General features: G+C 45.3%; 1 protein-coding gene across 10 annotated transcripts in view; it reads right to left on the bottom strand.

Moving 5' to 3' along the window:
- trip12 (thyroid hormone receptor interactor 12) overlaps positions 1–20,200 on the bottom strand; it is a 72,984-nt gene that overhangs the window by 14,034 nt on the left and 38,750 nt on the right. For 9 of the 10 annotated variants that reach the window (XM_063205741.1, XM_063205742.1, XM_063205737.1 and 6 more), the window contains 17 exons: positions 18,010–18,045; positions 17,420–17,515; positions 17,105–17,197; positions 16,633–16,794; positions 16,107–16,175; positions 15,190–15,355; positions 14,702–14,822; positions 13,868–14,024; positions 13,166–13,319; positions 11,722–11,950; positions 11,210–11,328; positions 10,030–10,276; positions 6,615–6,715; positions 5,673–5,850; positions 4,954–5,095; positions 1,357–1,548; positions 623–774 (listed from right to left, as the gene is read on the bottom strand). In XM_063205741.1, coding sequence (XP_063061811.1) covers positions 623–774; positions 1,357–1,548; positions 4,954–5,095; positions 5,673–5,850; positions 6,615–6,715; positions 10,030–10,276; positions 11,210–11,328; positions 11,722–11,950; positions 13,166–13,319; positions 13,868–14,024; positions 14,702–14,822; positions 15,190–15,355; positions 16,107–16,175; positions 16,633–16,794; positions 17,105–17,197; positions 17,420–17,515; positions 18,010–18,045 — 2,414 coding nt within the window. The remainder of the gene's footprint in view (positions 1–622; positions 775–1,356; positions 1,549–4,953; positions 5,096–5,672; positions 5,851–6,614; positions 6,716–10,029; positions 10,277–11,209; positions 11,329–11,721; positions 11,951–13,165; positions 13,320–13,867; positions 14,025–14,701; positions 14,823–15,189; positions 15,356–16,106; positions 16,176–16,632; positions 16,795–17,104; positions 17,198–17,419; positions 17,516–18,009; positions 18,046–20,200) is intronic. The other variant, XM_063205746.1, reaches the window with a different exon arrangement.

Here is a 20,200-nt window from a genome sequence, read left to right as displayed (position 1 = left end):
GACCAGGAGGAGATGTATCGCTCATTCATGGCCACACACACACACACACACACACACACACACACACACACACACACACACACACACACACACACACACACACACACCTTCGCCCACACGTACAAACACACACTCACTGACAGATTGACAAGAGCGGGGGGCAGGTGCAATTTGGATCAGGCTTCTTTGCTATGGCAAGAAAGACAGATGCTCGACGAGAGCGGGTAGCGTGGGCAGACAGAAGAGGATAAGGAGGTTGGGAAAAAAAGAAAGAATAACAGAATAAAGAGAGACTGGCAGACACAGGGGAGAGTGGAGGAGCAAGAGGGGGTAAAGAAAGCAAACAGTTATCCACAATAGTGATGATCCAACAAAACAAAGAAGAAGAAGAGAAGGTAAAAAAAGATGAGTGCCACAGACAGCAATGGACAGTGGAGATGCAAAAATGACACTGAAGTGGGCCATGTCAGACAGACAGAGAACAAGCACAACAAGGAGACAGGAAAGGGCAGGAGAGGTAGAGCTAGGGAAAAGGGACGGAGATGTAGACGAAGAAAAAAAAGGGGGGAAGGAGAGGTAGTAGAGGAAGAATACAAAAGATGACAAGAGGAGTGAGGCGCACCTGCTGCCGTTGCCGTTTCCGGAGGGGAAGTCGTGCACCTTGACGGGGAATTGCTCCATCTGGCTGAGGCAGTTGTTCATCTTGTGCACCAGCGCCAGCAGGGGCAGGTTCTCGCTGGGGTCCAGGCGGCCCGACGCATCCTGCCCTGACACCTGCCACCGAGACAGAGACACAGCAGCACAACAGGTCAACACACAACACGCACATGCATACTGATACAGAGCCAGCACAACAGGTCATCGTACACAAGTACGCACATACTGATACAGAGCCTGCACAACAGGTCAACACACAACACGCACATGCATACTGATACAGAGCCAACACAACACAAAGTGATGGCGCTCTAATAACAAAGCACCTCTCTGGCACCCAAGTGTTCAATGTTATGTATTTGGGGGAGAAAGAGGAACAAAAGAATAAGGGTAAGTACGGAAACACAAGGGATATGTTTTGGTTAATGTTGCATCTCCCTGTCTGCACATTATCACAAATGAAGACATTGGCTGTTAACTACAGCAAATGTCTCAAGCGATATGCACATCATTGTTCTGTGGCTTTGAGGAATTATAATGACCCAACAGCATTATATGGCTGTTAATGCTGGTTAGCCTATGCATGCCTGCATGCCGTTGTTGTTGGTAGGCCTATACATGCAGACAAATAGCAGCAGCATGTAAGTCTGGGTGTATTTACGTGTGTGTGTGTGTGTGTGTGTGTGTGTGTATCCGTACCGGGCATCCGCAGAATATGTGCAGGAAGCGCTTGATGCGCTGGTCGCGCGTGACGGCGTTGCGGTCGGTGCAGGACGTCAGGTAGAGCAGCAGCTGCTTCACCAACCCGCTGTGCTGGATCTCAAACGACGACACGTCCGACTCCGACACGATGCCGGAGATCTCCACAAGGCACTCCACACCTTCATCCACCTGGAACCACACATACACAGGACACAACACGCAACACTTATTAGTACAAGACTACTGGGGACACAACATCACACTCATTAGTACAAGACTACTCAGGACAGAAAACATTACATTATTACATTACATTACATTGCACTTAGCTGACGCTTTCATTTTATCCAAAGCGACTTACAACTATTATTTTTCAGGGTATTGGTTACAGTCCCTGGAGCAATGTGGGGTTAGGTGCCTTGCTCAAGGGCACTTCAGCCATGGATGGAGATGTAGGGAGAGGTCAGGGGGGATTCGAACCGGCAACCTCTAGATTGAAAGACCAACTCTCTAACCACTAGGCCACGGCTGCCCAAAACAAAGCACGTATTGGTACAAAACGATTCAGGCTCTTGCCTCATTCTAAACAGAAGAAATGGAACTGTTGCATTGAAGTAACTGCTAAAAAACATTGCAAAAATGGGAGAAAAAAAAACTTCTTGAATTAAGACATAAAATGCAAAACACAGATGTTCTGATATGACTTGGTATCTATCGGGAAGAAGATCAGCAGGATGATGCAAAAAATGCATTTCTTGAAGTATTGGCATCAAGATCAATGCTGTTGAATGGTTTCCTTTTTTTTTTAGCACATGTGGAAGTCACGGCCCGCGAGATGACAGTTGGTGGCAGTTACACCGCCCTGGGGCATCGGAACTCCTCACCTTTGTGAAGTGGTGAGGTGAGGAATTGAGTAACAAGCTCAGTATGGGTGTAGTAGGCTCACCAAAAACATTCCCTCTGGCTGTGAAACTAGAAAGGCCAGGTAGTTGAACAGGAATCAGGCCTTTTAAAATAACGGTCATTGGCATGAGGGGAAAAAAAGGGAAGTGGGTGACAGAAAAAGTGAAAGTCTTTTTGAAAGAGATGTGCAGAGCACAGGACACAGAACATGAGACATGGTCTGACTGATGTCTGAAGCAACTTGAAGCTAAGCATGTGTTTTGCTGTGACTCCTGCGAGACCGCATAATGTGCTGCATTGTTTAGTAGTATATAACCAATGAAGTTAAATATTCCTTTTGAAGAGTCGCTAAGGAATGCTTTGATTTTTTCGAATATCTTGTGGGAGTGGAAGTAGCAGCAGATGCTTGGTGACAAGCTCAAGAGCAGCTGTGACCGGCGCTACAGGCTTTGAAGCAAAACCCAACACCCTTAACTCTGTTGGATTTCATTTTAAGTTTATCCAGAAAGCTGTGAAGGAGCAGAATTAACTTCACATCGCACTACTTTATTCATTTCTACCAGAAGTTCACATCACATGCCCAGTGGCTCGTGGCTGTTACCGCACAAATACACCTAGCACGATTTGAGCGATTCCAGCGACGGAAGTAATTGACTTTGTATTGAGTCACTGGCGAGAAGAAGAGACAAAAGCGATTCAGGCGATTTAGGTGACTTCGATAGTTTGTAGTTGGACTTGAGCGAATATTACACAAATGAGCTATGATGTTGTTCGGCGACAGTCGCCACAGCCAATGGGAATGTCGTAATGCTTGCATTCTGCTTGTAGCTCTTTGAGTGCCATGGACTTGAAAACGAGTCTTCAGAATGTCATTTTGCGTTTTTTTATGGGGGTGGGGCCTAACACGTTGATCTGGTATGTTTGTTGTTCACATGAACAAAGAACTCAATTTTTTATGGCTCTTGAAAAAACAGTCAAATGTTGAAAAAAGCCTGGCAACCCCCCGGTCTGAATTTGAAAATGGCTGGCACTCAATGAGTTAACTGATGTACTCCGTCGCTTCCATAGCTCATATAGCTTTTGCTGCACACTCCAGTGATTCTCTGTCTCTTAATCTCGTCGGCGACGGCGTATTCACCTGGTTGCTATCTTCTTAGCTACAACTCCATTACATAAACAGGATCCGACAAAGAGAGTCGCCATACGACACCCCTGTGTAATATTGCCACCCATGTCTTGCTAAGCCATGGTTGTGTATACAATCATTACTATGAGCCTCCCCAGCTGTGACTTTACCAAGACAGTAGGAGCCGCTCTCAAGCAGGGAGGTAGCTGTGTGTGTGTGTGTGTGTGTGTGTGTGTGTGTGTGTGTGTGTGTGTGTGTGTCTTGCATTTGTGCCTTTTGTGTGCAGTGGGGGTGAGAGTTGGCCATGTGCAGTGTCTGCTGTTACACTATCTGCTGTGTCATGTTTAGGCTACGTAATGTGCAAGGTCATGTTCAGGTGTAATCTTGCATGTGGCACAGGCTGCATGTCCTGCATAAAACATGGCAGGGCATCGTTTCAGCGGCATGGTGTAATGCCGGACACACACACACACACACACACACACACCAAGCCGCATGAGAGACACCTCATACAGTACTAGTGATTCGATAGCCGCTCTCAGGGGTTTCTATTGCACTCCCATTGGCTCGGCCAATAAAGAGTGCCGTGGCATGGCGTGACGTGCCAGCGAGCTGCTAATGAAGTGGTTGTATTGCGAGCACAGACTACCATGTACGAGTGCAGGTGCCAGGGCTTACGCTTCAGAAAACACTCCAGAGTCCATTTTACTGAACATGGTCTGAACCCATTTTTGAGACTAACATGGCAATGCATACCTATAGGCAGAGTTGAACAAATATTTTGCGACACGTAAGCATACATTTCAAGGATATTACTGGAATAACATTTGCTCAATCCTCAACAATGCTCTAACTTCAGGATAATGTTAGCATAATATTACCCCTTGTTTGTTAGTCGAGAGCAAAAACAAGGTTCCTTTCATTAGACCCTTGTGCGCAATTCAAACATGCCAACATGCCAGCGGTCACAAGCTTTCCCTATTAAACAAAGCTTTTCAGTCTAAACAAGCTTTTCCTAATTTAACATTCTGTACATCCATGCTTTTTCCCTTGTGGACAAACACAGCAAAGTCTGAGATCAGGCACAGTGCCTGAAAACCATCAGTCCAGCAGATGCATTGATTTTTACTGAGCAGTGTGCAGAGGGGAGTGACTGGAAAAGATGATGGCATGCCTACCCTTCTGACAGCAGCCAATATCATGTCTTCAAAAGACAGCAGGTCGAGATCATGTACAAATTTGTAAACACTGGCCGAGGCAGATGCCTAAGGCATTAGTGTGCCGTGTGTGTATGCGCGGCGCACATGCTTGCGTGTGCGTGTGTGTGCGTGTGCGTGTGTGTGTGTGCAGTTTCCATGTGCACCTGCACCTTTTAGTGTAATTGAGAATGTGTAAGAGTGTGCTGTGATCGCACTGCAAGTTCACCTCATAATTACTTAATTTAGTCAGTAATGTTCATAAGTTCAGCAGGGACTATGTGGTGCACATCATAAAAAGATTATTTGCGGGAGGCGCGCGCGTGCGCATGCGCGTGCGTGTGCGTGTGTGTGTGTTGCACTGCATACTTGAAGGTTAAGCTGCTCTGTGGCAGTGCAGAGTCTCTGTAGTACATTCAGAGCAGGGTTGCTGCTGTCCACGTTCTCAGAGTTGAAGTAGCGCTCCACAAACTTGCAGGATTGCTCCTTGATCCAGGCCTTTATCTTGTCCCTACAGAGATACAAGAGATTTAATAATGTGCATGGTAATACAAACACAGTTTTAAAACACAGCTCTAGCTAAAAATATGGCTCTAGGTTGCAGGCAAACATGACATCCGCTACAAAATGCTTTTCTAAACTCAGACTAAGCTACTTGGCAGCAGTGGCTTCGATTTCAACCATAATTTTTTCTCATGCTTTTCTTTCCAGTTAATTACCCTCGAATCCTACTCACTAACTGTGGAGCTGTATATACTTACATGGAATGACCAACCCGACAAACTAATTCAAAAACCTTCATTCCATTTTTAAAGTTACACTGGTGGTTTTAATCAATCATTCCTTTCGTGCACAAAACACAACATTGTCTGACACCAAAGGTGAATACCAAGGACAACATTAGTTATACACACGAGAGGGAAAAAATATTAAATTAAAATGGCACAACTCCGCCAGTGAAAAAGACTAACAACCATTTGTTGGACTTTTTCCAAATGAACCTGCCAATCAAACAACGACATGCCTCTACAGAAACAATGATCTGAAAATCAGAGGGAAAGGGTAATTACGATGGCCTGGCCACCCACCTGTTGTTGGACACAGAGTCCTTGGCAGGGGGTCGTGCCAGGCCGCTGACCCCAGCGGTGCGCGAGGGCTCTGAACTGGAGTTGTTGGTCTGCACGCCCAGCTTGGGGCCCCACGTCTTGGGGTTCAGGTTAGCCAGGAACGAGGACTTAGGAGACTGGGTGGTGGTAGGACTCTTGGCTACAGGGGGACAGGAGCAAGACAAAAGGCATGTTAACAACATGTCTGTGAACACATCTTTTACATCTTTATGAATTCCTCATATTGATCTGTTATTTATACAGGTTAGTGTCAGAGATATAGAATGCTTTTTTAAGACAAATACTAGAACGAGGACTTGGGAGACTGGGTTATGGTAGGGCTCTTGGCTACAGGGGAGAGGAGCCAGGAAGAAGAGATACTTAAAAGGACACTGTGCAGGAAATGGTCAAAAAAGGTACTGCAACTATGCTGCTCATTGAAACTGGGCTGCCTATTGCCAAATTTGATCTTTACATGAAAGTTTACTAAGTAATAAACAAATAATTTCTAGTATGGTCCAAGTACAGTCATTTTTGCAGCTAAAAATGGCTAAATTCAACATGGCGGACCATGGAGAAGATCCCCCTTTTTGATGTATGAAAAGTGCAATTTTTCCAGTCATAATGAATACTTAGAATTTGATGCTGGTGGTAAGTATTCATGAAAAAGGTAACATTAGTAAATGGGCATGAATTCTGGAATTAAACAACTAAAAAATCTCACACACTGTCCCTTTAAGACAAAGGATTACAATACAATACCATATAGAAATTACAACATGACTTAGTAGCAATGCAATCTTTCAAAAGAACACTTTAAATGGATTTTACAGGGATTAGACATGGCTATACTGTACAGCATATTTGGATATACTAGATTGGATAAAATATGGAGTAGTAACAGTAACAGTAGGTGCTCCTTACCCTGATTGTCAACTTTGTCGTCGTCTCTGGGTGGGGAGTACTTGGGCCTCCTGGGGCCTCTCTTGGGGAGTCTCTTCCTCTTAAGCACATCACTCAACCTTCTGGCAGAGAGACGACAAGAGCCAAAATTAGACCTCACGACACTCTGGAATTTAATGCTGCTTTCTGATTGGATGCTAGGTGTGCAATAACATTGTTTGACTTGTGCAGCTAGAACTAGTCAACAGAACTTCCTGCGCTAGTAGGCTTGGTCTGGATGTTATGAAATTATGCTACGATCGCTTCCAGCGTAATTGTTTTAGGACTTGTGCACGTGCGCATGTATGTACAGTTGTGCTCATATGTTTACATACCCCAGCAGAATAAACGCTTTCTTCACGATTTCTCACAAAATATGAAGGATTACACAAAACCTTTTTTTTCACTCATTGCTAGTGACTAGCTTAAGATATTTATTAGCAATATTCTGTGTTTACTCTTTCAAAAGCATGATCACAACCCAAACTACCCAAATGACCCTGTTCAAAAGTTTACATACCCTAGTTTCTAATGCTGAATATGGCCCTGTTTAACATCAGGGACCGCTCTAAATTAGGGTTGTGCCGATAGACGATATCATCGTCCATCGGCGATGGACAGCTGGCATCACGATGGACGGCAAACATCGTGATGCCAAGGAATCTTGTACTTGTGTATTTTTGAAGCCGCTGCTATAGTAATCATTACGGTACTTGACATCACATTACCGTAAAATCCGTAGTAGTAGCAGCGGTTTTCAAGACAAGTTGTGAACACAAGCCTCAAGCAGAGTGAATTATATAACTACGAAAAAAACACAATGGAATTAAAAAAAAAACTTGTGAACTAAGCCCAACTATTGTTTGCTGCAGATGTATGTAAGTAGGCCTAAGTGATATCGTTCATTTATTTCTGTGACCTAAGTTGTTGACTACAAAGGGGACTCTTTACGCATTACCTAGCTGGCTCCTCCGGAGTAACATGACGATAAGCAACACGTTCGGCAATTGCGACAGTTTAACATTTCATGTTTAACGGTTCACCTCAAAATGTTTAATCGCTATTCGCGGTGTGTCTTGTGAAGCAGCCACTCAAGAGTGTACACTTCTGATAAGCCCACTGTCAATAAGGTGAGCAAGCGGTTCGCCCACTCGTCTTCATGGCTTCACCGCCAGAACTAGCCTACTTGTAGAACTATCCATTGATCAACTCCATTGATGAGGGGGGAAAAAGTCTCGATATGACCTAAAACAAAACATTCCGTATTCTAGTGCTAGGAATTGACAAAGTCGGGGCTAAAATCCATTGCAAAGCCTCTCGAGAGGGCACGCAATCACGCATGGGTTCTCATCTCTTTCCCATTTAGTTTTCTGGTGAGCGAGAGGGGCTAAAGTTATAGCCTACTAGCCTGTGCAAAAACGCAGCGCATATGTCGTCTTAAAATAGTTACAAAGATAAATAACTCACAGATGTAACAAATTTATTGACAAGTCTCCCAAAAACGCCACGCAATGAACTGATGGTAAAGTAGCAAGCACTGGGCTTGCAGGTGACACGGGAGGAGAGACGAGAAGGGCGAGGGGGAGGGGTCAGCGGGGGATCTCTGCATCTCAGCGACCATCTCACAAAGCAGCTGAGCAAGAACGCTGAGGAGGTTTAAAAAAAATCCCCTAGAATGTAATAATAATATTAATATATTTCACTTACTCTTAAATTAAATAGAATTAAATAATAACTTAGCTGAAGATGAATAATACAAATAAATACAAAATATATCAAAAAAAATAATTATTACCCCCCCAAGACGATGTCATCGTCCATCGCATCGTCTCACTGTAAACATCGTCAGCTGTCAATTAGGGGGACATCGCCCAAGCCTACTCTAAATTGTTTGTGGTAGTTGTGGATAAGGCTCTTAATGTTCTCAGATGACAGAACAGCACATTCTTCCTGGCAGAATGGTTGTTTCCTATAATATTTTTGGGTGTCTTGCTGGAACCTCACATTTGAGGTTTCCCCTGAATGGCTCAATGATGTTGAGATCAGGAGAGTGAGACAGTCGCTCAAAAACTTCATTTTATTCTTTCTGAAGCTAGTGACGGGTTGATTTGGCTTTCTGTGTTGAAATATTGTCATGTTGGCATGTCCAAACAATGGACCATGTGCAGTTTCAAGGCTGATGTGTGTCAAGTTTCCTCCAGTATTTTTCACAGGGCAATGTCATCATCATTCTGCGAGTATGGATCAAAAGTATAATGCATTTGTAACTCAAATGTCCCCATGAAATCAGTGGTCCATGACCATGTTTCACAGAAGGGTATGGTGTAATTTTCATCATAGGCTCCATTGACTGTTCTCCAAATGGTACTGTTAATAGTGGCCTAAAAAAGTTCCATATTGATCTAATTTTTCCAAATGACTTTGTCACAGGCATTTTGATGCTTCTCACTGTGCTATTTGGTGTATCATATGCAAAATAACATGTTTGCATTTTTGTGGTAATGGCTTTCTCCTGGTAACCCCCAACAGCCCATCTTTCCTCAAGTGCCAACATTTTTTCATGTTGTCCTATATTTCACCTGAAGTTATTTTTTGGTTGTCCTATGCCTCCTGAACAATTTCCCTTGCAATGATCATTGCAATGCAATGATTCCCTTGCCCATTGGCTTGATTCCAACCAAACTCCTCATATTGCATTTCTGAATTGAAATTCCAACGGTGCCAACATGACAATATTTCGACACAGAAAGCCAAATCAACCCGTCACTAGCTTCAGAAAGAATAAAATGAAGGTTTTTGAGCGACCATCTCACTCTCCTGATCTCAACATCATTGAGCCACTCAGGGGAAACCTCAAATGTGAGGTTCCAGCAAGACACCCAAAGATATTATAGGAAACAACCATTCTGCCAGGAAGAATGTGCTGTTTTGTCATCTGAGAACATTAAGAGCCTTATCCACAACTACCACAAACAATTTAGAGCGGTCCCTGATGTTAAACAGGGCCATATTCAGCATTAGAAACTAGGGTATGTAAACTTTTGAACAGGGTCATTTGGGTAGTTTGGGTTGTGATCATGCTTTTGAAAGAGTAAACACAGAATATTGCTAATAAATATCTTAAGCCAGTCACTAGCCATGAGTGAAAAAAAAGGTTTTGTGTAATCCTTCATATTTTGTGAGAAATCGCAGAGAAAGCATTTATTATGCTGGGGTATGTAAACATATGAGCACCACTGTATGTAACAGCATGATTCTGTTCCCATGTGCCATCTTGTGGTTTCGTATGCTTTCACTTCTGCATACTGTCCTGCTCGTGTGTATGGCCAGTTACAGTTATGTGTTGAAGTTTTAGCGTGTGTGTGTGTGCGTGCATGCATGCTTCGGCTGTGCCTACCCCTGTGGGCTGAGGTCCAGGGAGTCGTCCATGTGCTGGAAGCTGGGGGAGCCCAGGTCGGTGGGGGGCTGCTGAGGTGGCTGCTGCGGTGGCTGCTGCTGGGCGTTGCTGCTGGCACTGCTGGTGGTGGTGGTGGTGATGGTGGTGGTGGTGCACAGGCTGGGCGGCGTGCTGGAGCAGGCCCTGGCCGGGTTGCTGCTGAGGAACGTCTCCGACTCGGCAAGAGTCTTCACCTGGTGCATCACTCCTACAAGATGAAGAGAGAGAGAAAGAAGAAGGGAAAGAGGAAGAGGCAGGTACAGAAAGATGGGAGGAAGGATGCAGGATGAGAAAGATGCATGGAGGAAGACAGCAGATAGAGAGAGAGAGAGAGAGAGAGAGAGAGAGAGAGAGAGAGAGAGAGAGAGGGAGAGAGAGAGAGACAGAGAGAGGGAGAGAGAGACAGAGAAACAGAGTCAAAAATCAAGATAATTAATTACATTTGATAATGCACTACGTCGTAAAAACAGAAATGCTACATCTTGTGTTTGGGATTGTGCATGTGAGCCAACTGTAGTCCTTCCAAGACGTTCAGAGTAGGTGAAATGAGGTTACTCCACTCCTACAAGTTGTTTCACTGGCACATGAGCATCCACTGACTCATACGACGCTACAAACCCACAGCAGTGACCAAGAGACAGCTCATGCTGAATGCATCTGTTTGTTTTACATCCGCCATCTGTTTCTTCTGTTTACATTTCAAATGCTCTGCATTAACACATGATGTGCATTTTAAGTAAGATTTGATCGGGTGTGTGTGTGTGTGTGTGTGTGTGTGTGTGTGTGTGTGTGTGTGTGTGTGTGAGTGTGAGTGTGAGTGTGAGTGTGAGTGTGAGTGTGAGTGTGAGTGTGAGTGTGAGTGTGAGTGTGAGTGAGAGAGAGAGAGAGAGAGAGAGAAAGGAGGGAAGGAGCGGAAGAGAGGCCGTTAGAGGTAGCGCGAAAAGAGAGAAAGGCGGGGCAGAGAGAGGGACAGAGTGGCCGAGAAAGAGAAATGGAGGAAGACAGAGAGAGAATGAGGGATAGAGGAAGAAGGAGGGGCAGATGGGAGTGTAAGGAGAGAAATGAGAGCGACAGAAAGAGAGAGCGAGAGAGAGATTTTAAATGAATGGGAGAATGAATATGCATGAGAGCGGCACTTTACCTTCTCTTCTGAAGTAGACGCTGAAGACATCTGGGAGCTTCTGCATGAGGATCTCTGCCATCTGCAGTGAGCCCACTACAATCTTCAGGTCCTGACTCGACAGCATGGAGGCTATGTGGCTACAAAACACACACGCACACCACCGATTAATACACATCCCCATGTGCTCAATTTCACACTCTCCCCACACAGCGCAACTCTGCACAGAGACTTCACAAATGCTGTGCAAATACAATATGCAAGAGGTTCTGCAACTGAAGTTATCAAGTGAAATCACATGATCTGCCTAGTCGTTCATTTTTAGGCCATTATCAGACCTTGTGCTCTTTTTTCCTTCATTTTTCCCCCCTCATTTCAGCCATCCAACACAAAACAAACAATATAATCTATACACAAAAAAACGTCACTCCAACACAAGCACCCCGCAATGTAATAATACACAATGACCGGTCCCCACACCGCAGCTCTTTGTCTGGGACGGTCTGGTCACCACAGCTACCGGCGCTGCTCACCTGGACACAGCGTGGTTGCGCAGTACGTCGCGCAGCAGGTCGGCGTCGGCGAAGTAGATGATGCGCAGGATGGCTCTAAGGCACTTGTGTCGGACGGCGGGGCCGGCCGAGGAGCTGTACACCTCGTAGAGCACGCCGAACAGTGTCTTGATGAAGCACTTGGCCAGCTCGGGGTCGTCCTTCATCAGCTGGGCACGCGCATCCTCCCGACGCACCTCCTGGTGACTGCCTGCGAGGGGAGAGCGAGGGGGCACAACAGGGGACACAAAGGGACAAAAAGGAAAAAGATGGAGTGAAATGGTTAGAGACTTGCTCTTTGGATTCAGGTTCAAGTCCCACCTTTACCTCTATTAGTGGCTGACGTGCCCTTGAGCAAGGCACTTAAAAACTACATTCATACAGGGACTGTAACAAAAATCCTGTAGTAAAGGGTGTTGCAGTAGTCAAACCAAAACGTTATCCAGAAAGGCATTATGGTTACTAAATCCTGGAATGATGAAGAGGGCTTTAGGATGGTGATGATTCTGAATAGGTGATAGCTGCTTTTGACTGATTAGGAACATGCATTCCATAAGCTTTTGTGTATATTTTTGCTGTGTGTGTGGCCATTAAGTCTAGTAGTCCATAACCTTTACAAGGCATGCTACCATACCAGTCTAACAGAAGCATAGTAAGACTTCAATGGGAATCAATCCGCAGGACAAAAAAGGCGTTCTGAAAAGCACACAAAGTTACTGTACTGTCTGTACGGTCTGTCAGTTTGCCAGAATGTCTGTCTATATGTCAGTCTTCTTGTCAGTATAGTCCTACACTGGGCCAACAAGCCAGCACATCAGAAGCCACTTCTGTACTTCACCGACTACAGCCTCCGCATTTAGTTAGGAAGTAAGATAGTGCACATCCCAGGTTAACTCACTCACTGCCATTGACTGCTTTAGGCGCCAATTACGTGATTTTGTTGGGTTTTTTATCAGTAAGGCCTTGGGGATAATTTCTACAACGTTATGTAAAAATGTCAGGTTTCTACACATACAGGCACTCATCTCAGGTATCAGAGGTGTCATTTTGGATAGTCAGAGCCATGATTTAGTTCTCCTTCAAAACGCATGGCTGTATGGGGCTCTTTTGAAAACAGCTGGCATCCATTGAGCTAGGTTGCAGGACAAAGGCTGATTCAAGTTTCAGAGTGAGGAGTCTGCAAGTGTGAAATCCTTTGTGATTTATTCCATGGCAGAAATATGATTCGACCATTGGGGTCTTCTTCAGATTCTCTACTGCTGTGTCTGCAGTAATGAATGGTCATGTGCACGCAGGCACAGACGCACGCAGGCACAGACGCACGCAGGCACAGACGCACGCACGCACAGACGCACACAAGAACAGACACACGCAGGCACAGACGCACACAAGAACAGACGCACGCAGGCACAGACGCCCTCCTTACCAGAGTTGGGGTTGGCTAGCGGGTTGGGCTTCCTCTGGATGCCGCGGGCGGTGCCCGTGTCCTCGTTGATCTGCTGCATAGAGTTGAAGTCGATGGTGTAGACACGGCCCAGCGTGGTCAGGCTGATCTCATCCTCACCGTTCTGATGAGCCGTCTGAGGAGAGAGGGGGAGAGACGAAAGAAAGAAGGAGGAAAGAGAGAGAGAAAGGTGTGAGAAGGCAGAGAGAGACAGAAAAGCCGGAGGGAACACCAGAGAAATAAATGAAAACTATAACATTAACAGGGAAGGATTAAATCGATAACTTAAGGCCATAGAGGACATGCAGAAAAGATGAATCCAACAAACAAACAGCAAATGGCCAAGAAAATGCCAAAACTGTCTTAAACACAATACTCAAACAGCAGAGTGATCCAGCAGGTCCGCTGGGCCCACAAATCAAAACCACCCTTTGTTAAATTGTATGCCTTGTCCGGCCTGGCGGTGTTGTGCTAACCCTGTCCATACCTCTTTTTTATTTTAAAGATATTGTTTTGGTCTTTTTAGACTTTATTATGGACAGGACCGTATGAGAGGTAGACCGGAAGCGAATGGGGAGAGACGGGGAGGGGTCGGCAAAGGACCCGGGCCGAGAATCGAACACGGGTCAGCCGCATGGCAGGCGAGTGCCCTACTGGATGGCTACGGCAGGGCCCCGTACATACCTCTATGATGCGGCTGTCGATGCGGTTGTAGGGGTGCCACAGGCCGCGGTCGTCTCTCCACTGCCAGATGGCCCCCTCCGTGGTCTGGGCACTGCCCTTCTTCAGCATGGCGTCCACCGCAAAGATGCCCTCTCTCGGCAGGCAGGGCATCAGCTCACTACAGGGGGCACAGGCAAACATGGGAGAAGCAATAAGCACAACAGCTGTGCACATACCCACATGCTGAGTCTACCTACAGCCTTAATGCTGAGTTGTAATAGTTGCAGTATTGTTCCTGATTCTGACAGTATGACCATGGGTATTGTTAGAGCCAACATATTAGATTAGCTGCATTTCTTTCAAACTGCTATGTGGAAAATGTCCTTAAAAATTGTTTGTGAATGTCAGAGAAATAAAAGCACAAGCATGACATCCAGATGTTTGGAGCAAGATGGAGAGCGCAATTTTTGAAAATGAAGAGAAGCGGATTTCTATCGAATTTCACAGTAATCAAGATCTAACAATGGCTCTAACTTTCATAAGCCAAACAGTCTGCTTCCTGACCTGCTGATTCAGTGTCACTTGAGTTTTAACTGTGACTGTCACAGGAAAATAAAAGCACTAGTATGACATCCAAATGTCATTGAGAAACAAAATGGAGAACTTAATTTTGAAACTAAAGAGAACCGAATTTCTATTTAATTTCACAGCAATCAAGACACAAAGTGTGCATCCTGTGCTACTGATTTCAGTCTCACTATGACCATCTAGTAGTAGCAGTAGTACATGTGTATGACTGTGACAGTGTTTTGAAGGAAACAGGAAGTGAGTTGCGGCTGGGGCAGGAAGTAGTACCATATGAGTGAGGTGAGCTCGTAGAGCTCCTGAGGGCTCCGGGGCACCAGGTCGATCTGCTGCTCCAGACAGGTCCCGTTGGACGCGCCGCACAGCAGGAAGCGCAGGGTCTCTGCAATGTCTGCACATAAGAAGACATCGGCACGCGTTACTGATGAAATCCCTTAGTAGGGTTTCAATAATAAGAGATCACTTTTAAAATTAAAATAAATAAAAAAGAAAACTCTTCCTTCAACACTGCTTTTGCTACTACTGTAGTTTATGGTTGTTTGGCATCCTGCTTGGCTTGGCTCTGTGTGGCATGGTGTACACAACCTACACATCTGACGTCTTATGTCTACGATTTTGTGTTTCAGTGTGCAAATTGTTAAGAGTTGGAGTGCTATACGAGTAACGGAAGCAACCAAATCAGCTGCACCGCCATGGCAAAGCTCTTATTAGCCTGTGAGCTTGTGGGTGTTTGTGAAAGCGAGAAAGGCCAGACTCACTCTGCTTCATGAGCTGCACGGCGAGGCCGGGGCAGTTGGAGCACATGAGAGAGAACATGCGCACCACCATGATGAACATGCCCGAGCTCAGCACCGGCGGCGTCAGCACCAGCAGCTGCTGCACGTTGGTCAGCAGCTCACGAGACGCCACCTGCTGCAGCAGCTTCTACAGGAGAGGAGGGGAGGAGAGGAGAGGAAGAGGAGAAGAGAAAACGAGAAGAGGAGGAGAAGAGGGGAAGAGAAGAGGAAGAGACGAGGGGGGGAGTGGGAGAGGGGACAAGAGAGGGAGAAGAGGAGAAGAGAAAAGGAGAAGACAAAGGGGGGTGGGAGAGGATACAAAAGAAGGAAGGAGAGGAGGAAAAGAGAACACAAAGAGAGGGGAGGAGAGGAGACAAGAGAGGGAGGAGAGGAGGAGAAGAGGAAGAGACGAAGGGGGGGGGGGAGTGGGAAAGGAGACAAGAGAGTTAGAAGAGGAGAAGAGGTGGAGACGAAGGGGGGTGGGAGAAGAGAAGAGGAAGGAGATGGAGGGGGGTCGGAGAGGACAAACAAGTAGGCGATTAATCATTCAGGTTTACCGATAGTGGCAAAATTGAGGGCAATCACAAATATCAGCCCAAGGCATTTTTTAATACGGAATGATTTAATATCACCAACAATCTGGCTAAAGAAATAACAGGTCATGTCCAAAAATACTTCAAATGCTAAAATGCTACTAAAATAACATATCAAGGATATGGATTGAAAGATACTTAGGTAATTCAATTTGAAATTTTCATACTTCTTCAGGAACATGAAAAGGTTATATCGGGACGCCCTTCATTTATAATTCATTAAAGGCTGTTGATACGAAGAAGTCATACTAAAACACCAGTAAAACCAGAACAGATGCACCCACAGCAAAAAAGAACTACCCTTACCTCTTCATGCTGATAGTTATCCACCAGTCGGGCGAAACAAAGACAAGTGCTTTCAACGGATTTCTTATCCTGAGGAAAAGATGAAGAAACAGTGTGGTCAGAGGGGATTGTATTGATATATATTCCCCCACAACTATACAACAATTTCTGCAGACATGTTGTGCATGGAGTGCTATAACAAGATAGCATGTGCCATGTCTCATTGTGTGTGTGTGTGTGTGTGTGTGTGTGTGTGTGTGTGTGTGTGTGTGTGTGTGTGTGTGTGTGTGTGTGTGTGTGTGTGTGTTTAAGTGCAAATGCATTTGTCTGCGTGGTCATATTTATGTTTGAATCTTTCATTTGATTGGTCTGATCTGAGCAGGTTTCTTCACAGTGGGAGAGCAACTGTTGCTTACATTCAGTGGAATAAGCTCGAGTGTGTCTGTGGAGATCTAGCCAGTGTGTGTTGCCAGTGTGTACAGGACTGTGCATGTGTGTGTGTGTGCATGCGTGTGTGTGTGTGTGTGTGCGTGTGTGCGTGTATTACCTGGTGTGTGAGTCTCTGCGTGAGCAAGGGCAGAGAGTCGGCCACGTAGTTGAAGTCCTCTGGGGTGATGCTCTGGCAGCAGTTGGCTGCGATAGCCAGGGCGTTCCTTTGGGCATTTATGCTGAAGAACTCCAGGTACAGCAGACACACTGCCAAACCATTCTGCACACAGACACACGTACGAGACAGGTAAGGTGGGGCAGTCACTCAGACAGACAGAGAGACCGGCAGAGGCAGAGGTCGACAGACCTACAGAGAGGTAGACGGTCAACGAGATTCAAGAGAAGGAATTTAAGTAATGGCTGTAATGCAATTTGAGGTCAAGCTTTGACACACATGCGCTCTCTCTCACACACACACACGCACGCACACACGCTTGAAAGACAGGACAGTGGTGCATTCATAAACATACAGCCGGCGCTGCTAAACCGATTAAATCATTATTAGAGGATGCAATCAGATGGCGACTTACATTCATCAGGATGGCTTTGCTGTGTCTCCTTGACAACATCTCCAGAGCCGTCAGAGCCTGCTCGGCAACATCAATGAACTGGATCACCTGGAGCTGCAGAAACACGCGGACAAGAGACGCGTCAGCAATGACGTACACAAGACCAAGGCATACCATCAGGGGGTAAAAAGGGGTCTATTATTGATGCAATTCATGTCTATTGAATGTTAATTTTCATTCTGACACCAAGCCCCATCCACAGTTGAGTGCATGAGCAATGCTGACGTGTGTGTGTGTGTGTGTGTGTGTGTGTGTGTGTGTGTGTGTGTGTCTTACCTTCTCCAAGAAGACCGGGATGGCGTCCACCACCACAGCTGAGGAGCGTGGCAGAGCCTCCATCATGTAGGTGAGGGCACGGGACGCGTGGTTCATCTACACAGGGAAAACAGATACAGCACACATATTATACATTAGTGCTCGCGCAAAAATTGGATCTTTTCATGAATATTTAATAAGCAATTCAATAATATTTAAGGGTCTGAGTCTGAACAAACTACAGCAAACTACATGTTCGCCAGAAATATGTAGTGTTTTATTTCCAGAATGTATGCTTCCCAGTTGCAAGTGTTATAATATTTTTCATGCACTGTATAACATCACATACTCTGCCTTTAAATGGCATTCAGAACTAGCAGACGTTAGTCTTTATTCAGGCATCAATCAATAAATCATTAGCTCATTCCTTACACCTTGAGTAGAGAAAGGATGAACACACAAACAAGTGCAACACACCAACTAACAGACTCATTAAAGATTAAAATTAAATACACATTGTTAAGCATGTGTATGCTCTTGACAGTATTAACATGTATGCTGTATATGCATTCACATTCTCAATTCACACGCAGTACAGTCTGAATACTCACAATATCAAAGTTGTGCTCCATTTGTAAGAGCTGAATCTGTAAAGAAGAAAAGAAAAACAGAGACAAGACAAATGGTGAGTGAGAGACCAAAATCAGAAATCACCACCAATAAAAAATGCAATTAAATGCATGTGCAATAAAATATTGCAACTACAACAGTTACGTAGACATACAATTGTCATCGTTGCTCTGCATTGACCAGGTTGAGGTTTTCATGGTACAACTGATGCCCTCACCTGCACCAAAATGGTTAAAAGTGTACGAGTTCAGGGTGAATCAAGGTGAAAGTTGAACAAATCACTGTAAATGGCAGGTCTCTAGCGCTAAATGCTAATTGGCCAACTAATAGCATGTTCATGCTGACAGAGAACCTTTTTCCTCTTCCGGCACCTAATACTCAAACGGCTGAATTGTTCACGCCAAGAATCACAGTGAATCGCAAACCAAGCATCCAATTCCTGAACAAACTGGAAAACATTTTTCCCTCTGCGAACCATAGCGACAACGTCCTGTACAGAGTCCCGTTTGCAGGTAAGCACTTTAGTTCCGAACGCAACTTTTGTGGGAACGGGCACCAGTACTGTTCTGGACAGCCGGGAAACAGTACAAGACACATCAAGAGGCCAATGAAGTCAGTAGTCCTAGGAACCTCTGCACAGGAAAGGCAAACATACAGCATGCATTGGACACGATTGATGCTGATCAACTGTTACAGTGGCTTAATGGAACGCATTCATCTGTATACTAACTAGGCCACAAAAAACAAAACAACAACAACAAACCTTGTGGCTATCCACAAAACCCAATGTGTCCACTTCAAAATCACCGAGACATGCTGATGCAGCCACAGACAAGCGGCGACTTTTAAGAGCAGTCATAATCTCAAGCCATCATAACAGTCCACCACAGAGTCCCAGGACACATTTTAAGGCTTGGCTCAAACAGAGCGGACAAAAACTGGCCAGGAAAGCACACACACGCACACGAACACACACAGGCACGCACACACACAATGTTCTAATTCGCGTTGAAAATAACCACTACCATGCTGTATTTCCTAAAACCCCTGATTTCTGGGGACGCGCCGCAGGCTATTTTTTATTTTCATTTGTGAAGCTGGACTAAAGCCATCACTCAAAAACGGCCTACGCTCCGTCTCGACGAGTGACAGAGGCCGCATCGGGACCAAGCTATCGACTTTGGGAATGAAACGATTTGACAAACCAAAACACTGCGAGATGAAAATAGATAGGTAGCATCAGTTTCAGAATGTCCAGCCATGAAAAAAAAACAAGCTATCTATACCGCCTTGTAAAAATAAAATTTAAAAAAACTTCACACAACCGCCAGTCACTGCTTCAAACAAACTCCCAGACTTATTGAATTGCCATTTTGATCTTGTCCTTGTCTGACCTTTCCCATACCATGTTCACAAGACATTTCTAGTTTTTCCAACTGAACAACCCTGCTATTGTGCCTCTTCACTAAAAGCTCAGAAAACTGAGACTCTTCTCTGCTGTTTAAGCTCAAGCAGAAAGCATTGGAACAGATCCAGGCTTAAATGCTGGAGCCAGACAGCTTTAAAAATAAATGCATTCAAAGAAAAAAAAAAAAAGAAAAAAAACCACTGCACTTGTTGCATTGGAAGCCGGCAAGTCCCTTCTAGCCCAATCCAAAGCAGGAGCTAACTAAAGGCTAATCGCTTGTGCCTGAAAAACAGCAATAACCACCGCTGGGGGTGTAAGCAGCGTAACCACCTCCATTAAGAAAAAGCTGGGGCATCTCCATAGGGATGGGAGAGCAGCTCTGTTTAGCGTTGGGAGGTGGGAGAGAGGAGGAGGAGGAGGAGGAAGAGGAGGCAGTAAGACAAGACACCTCCACAGCTTTAAACGCTCTCCTTTTCTTCAGCAGCCACATCCTGACACAGTTAAGTGACCCAAATTAACGTGCAAGTGGATTGGCCGCCATTAATGCACCAATTGGGACTACATCCAACCCCGTTTGAGGGGGAGTGAAGCAGAGCAAGAGAGAGAGAGAGAGAGAGAGAGAGAGAGAGAGAAAGAGCAAGCGAGAGAAGCAGAGAGAGAGAGAGAGTAAGAGGGAGAGAGAGAGAGAGAGAGAGAGAGAGAGAGAGAGAGAGAGAGAGAGCGAGCGAGCGAGAGAGGCAGAGAGAGAGAGAAAGAGAAAGAGA

Source organism: Engraulis encrasicolus, chromosome 8 (assembly GCF_034702125.1).
Source record: "Engraulis encrasicolus isolate BLACKSEA-1 chromosome 8, IST_EnEncr_1.0, whole genome shotgun sequence".
NCBI classification, from domain to species: domain Eukaryota; kingdom Metazoa; phylum Chordata; class Actinopteri; order Clupeiformes; family Engraulidae; genus Engraulis; species Engraulis encrasicolus.
This window is presented reverse-complemented; position numbering and strand designations above follow the sequence as displayed.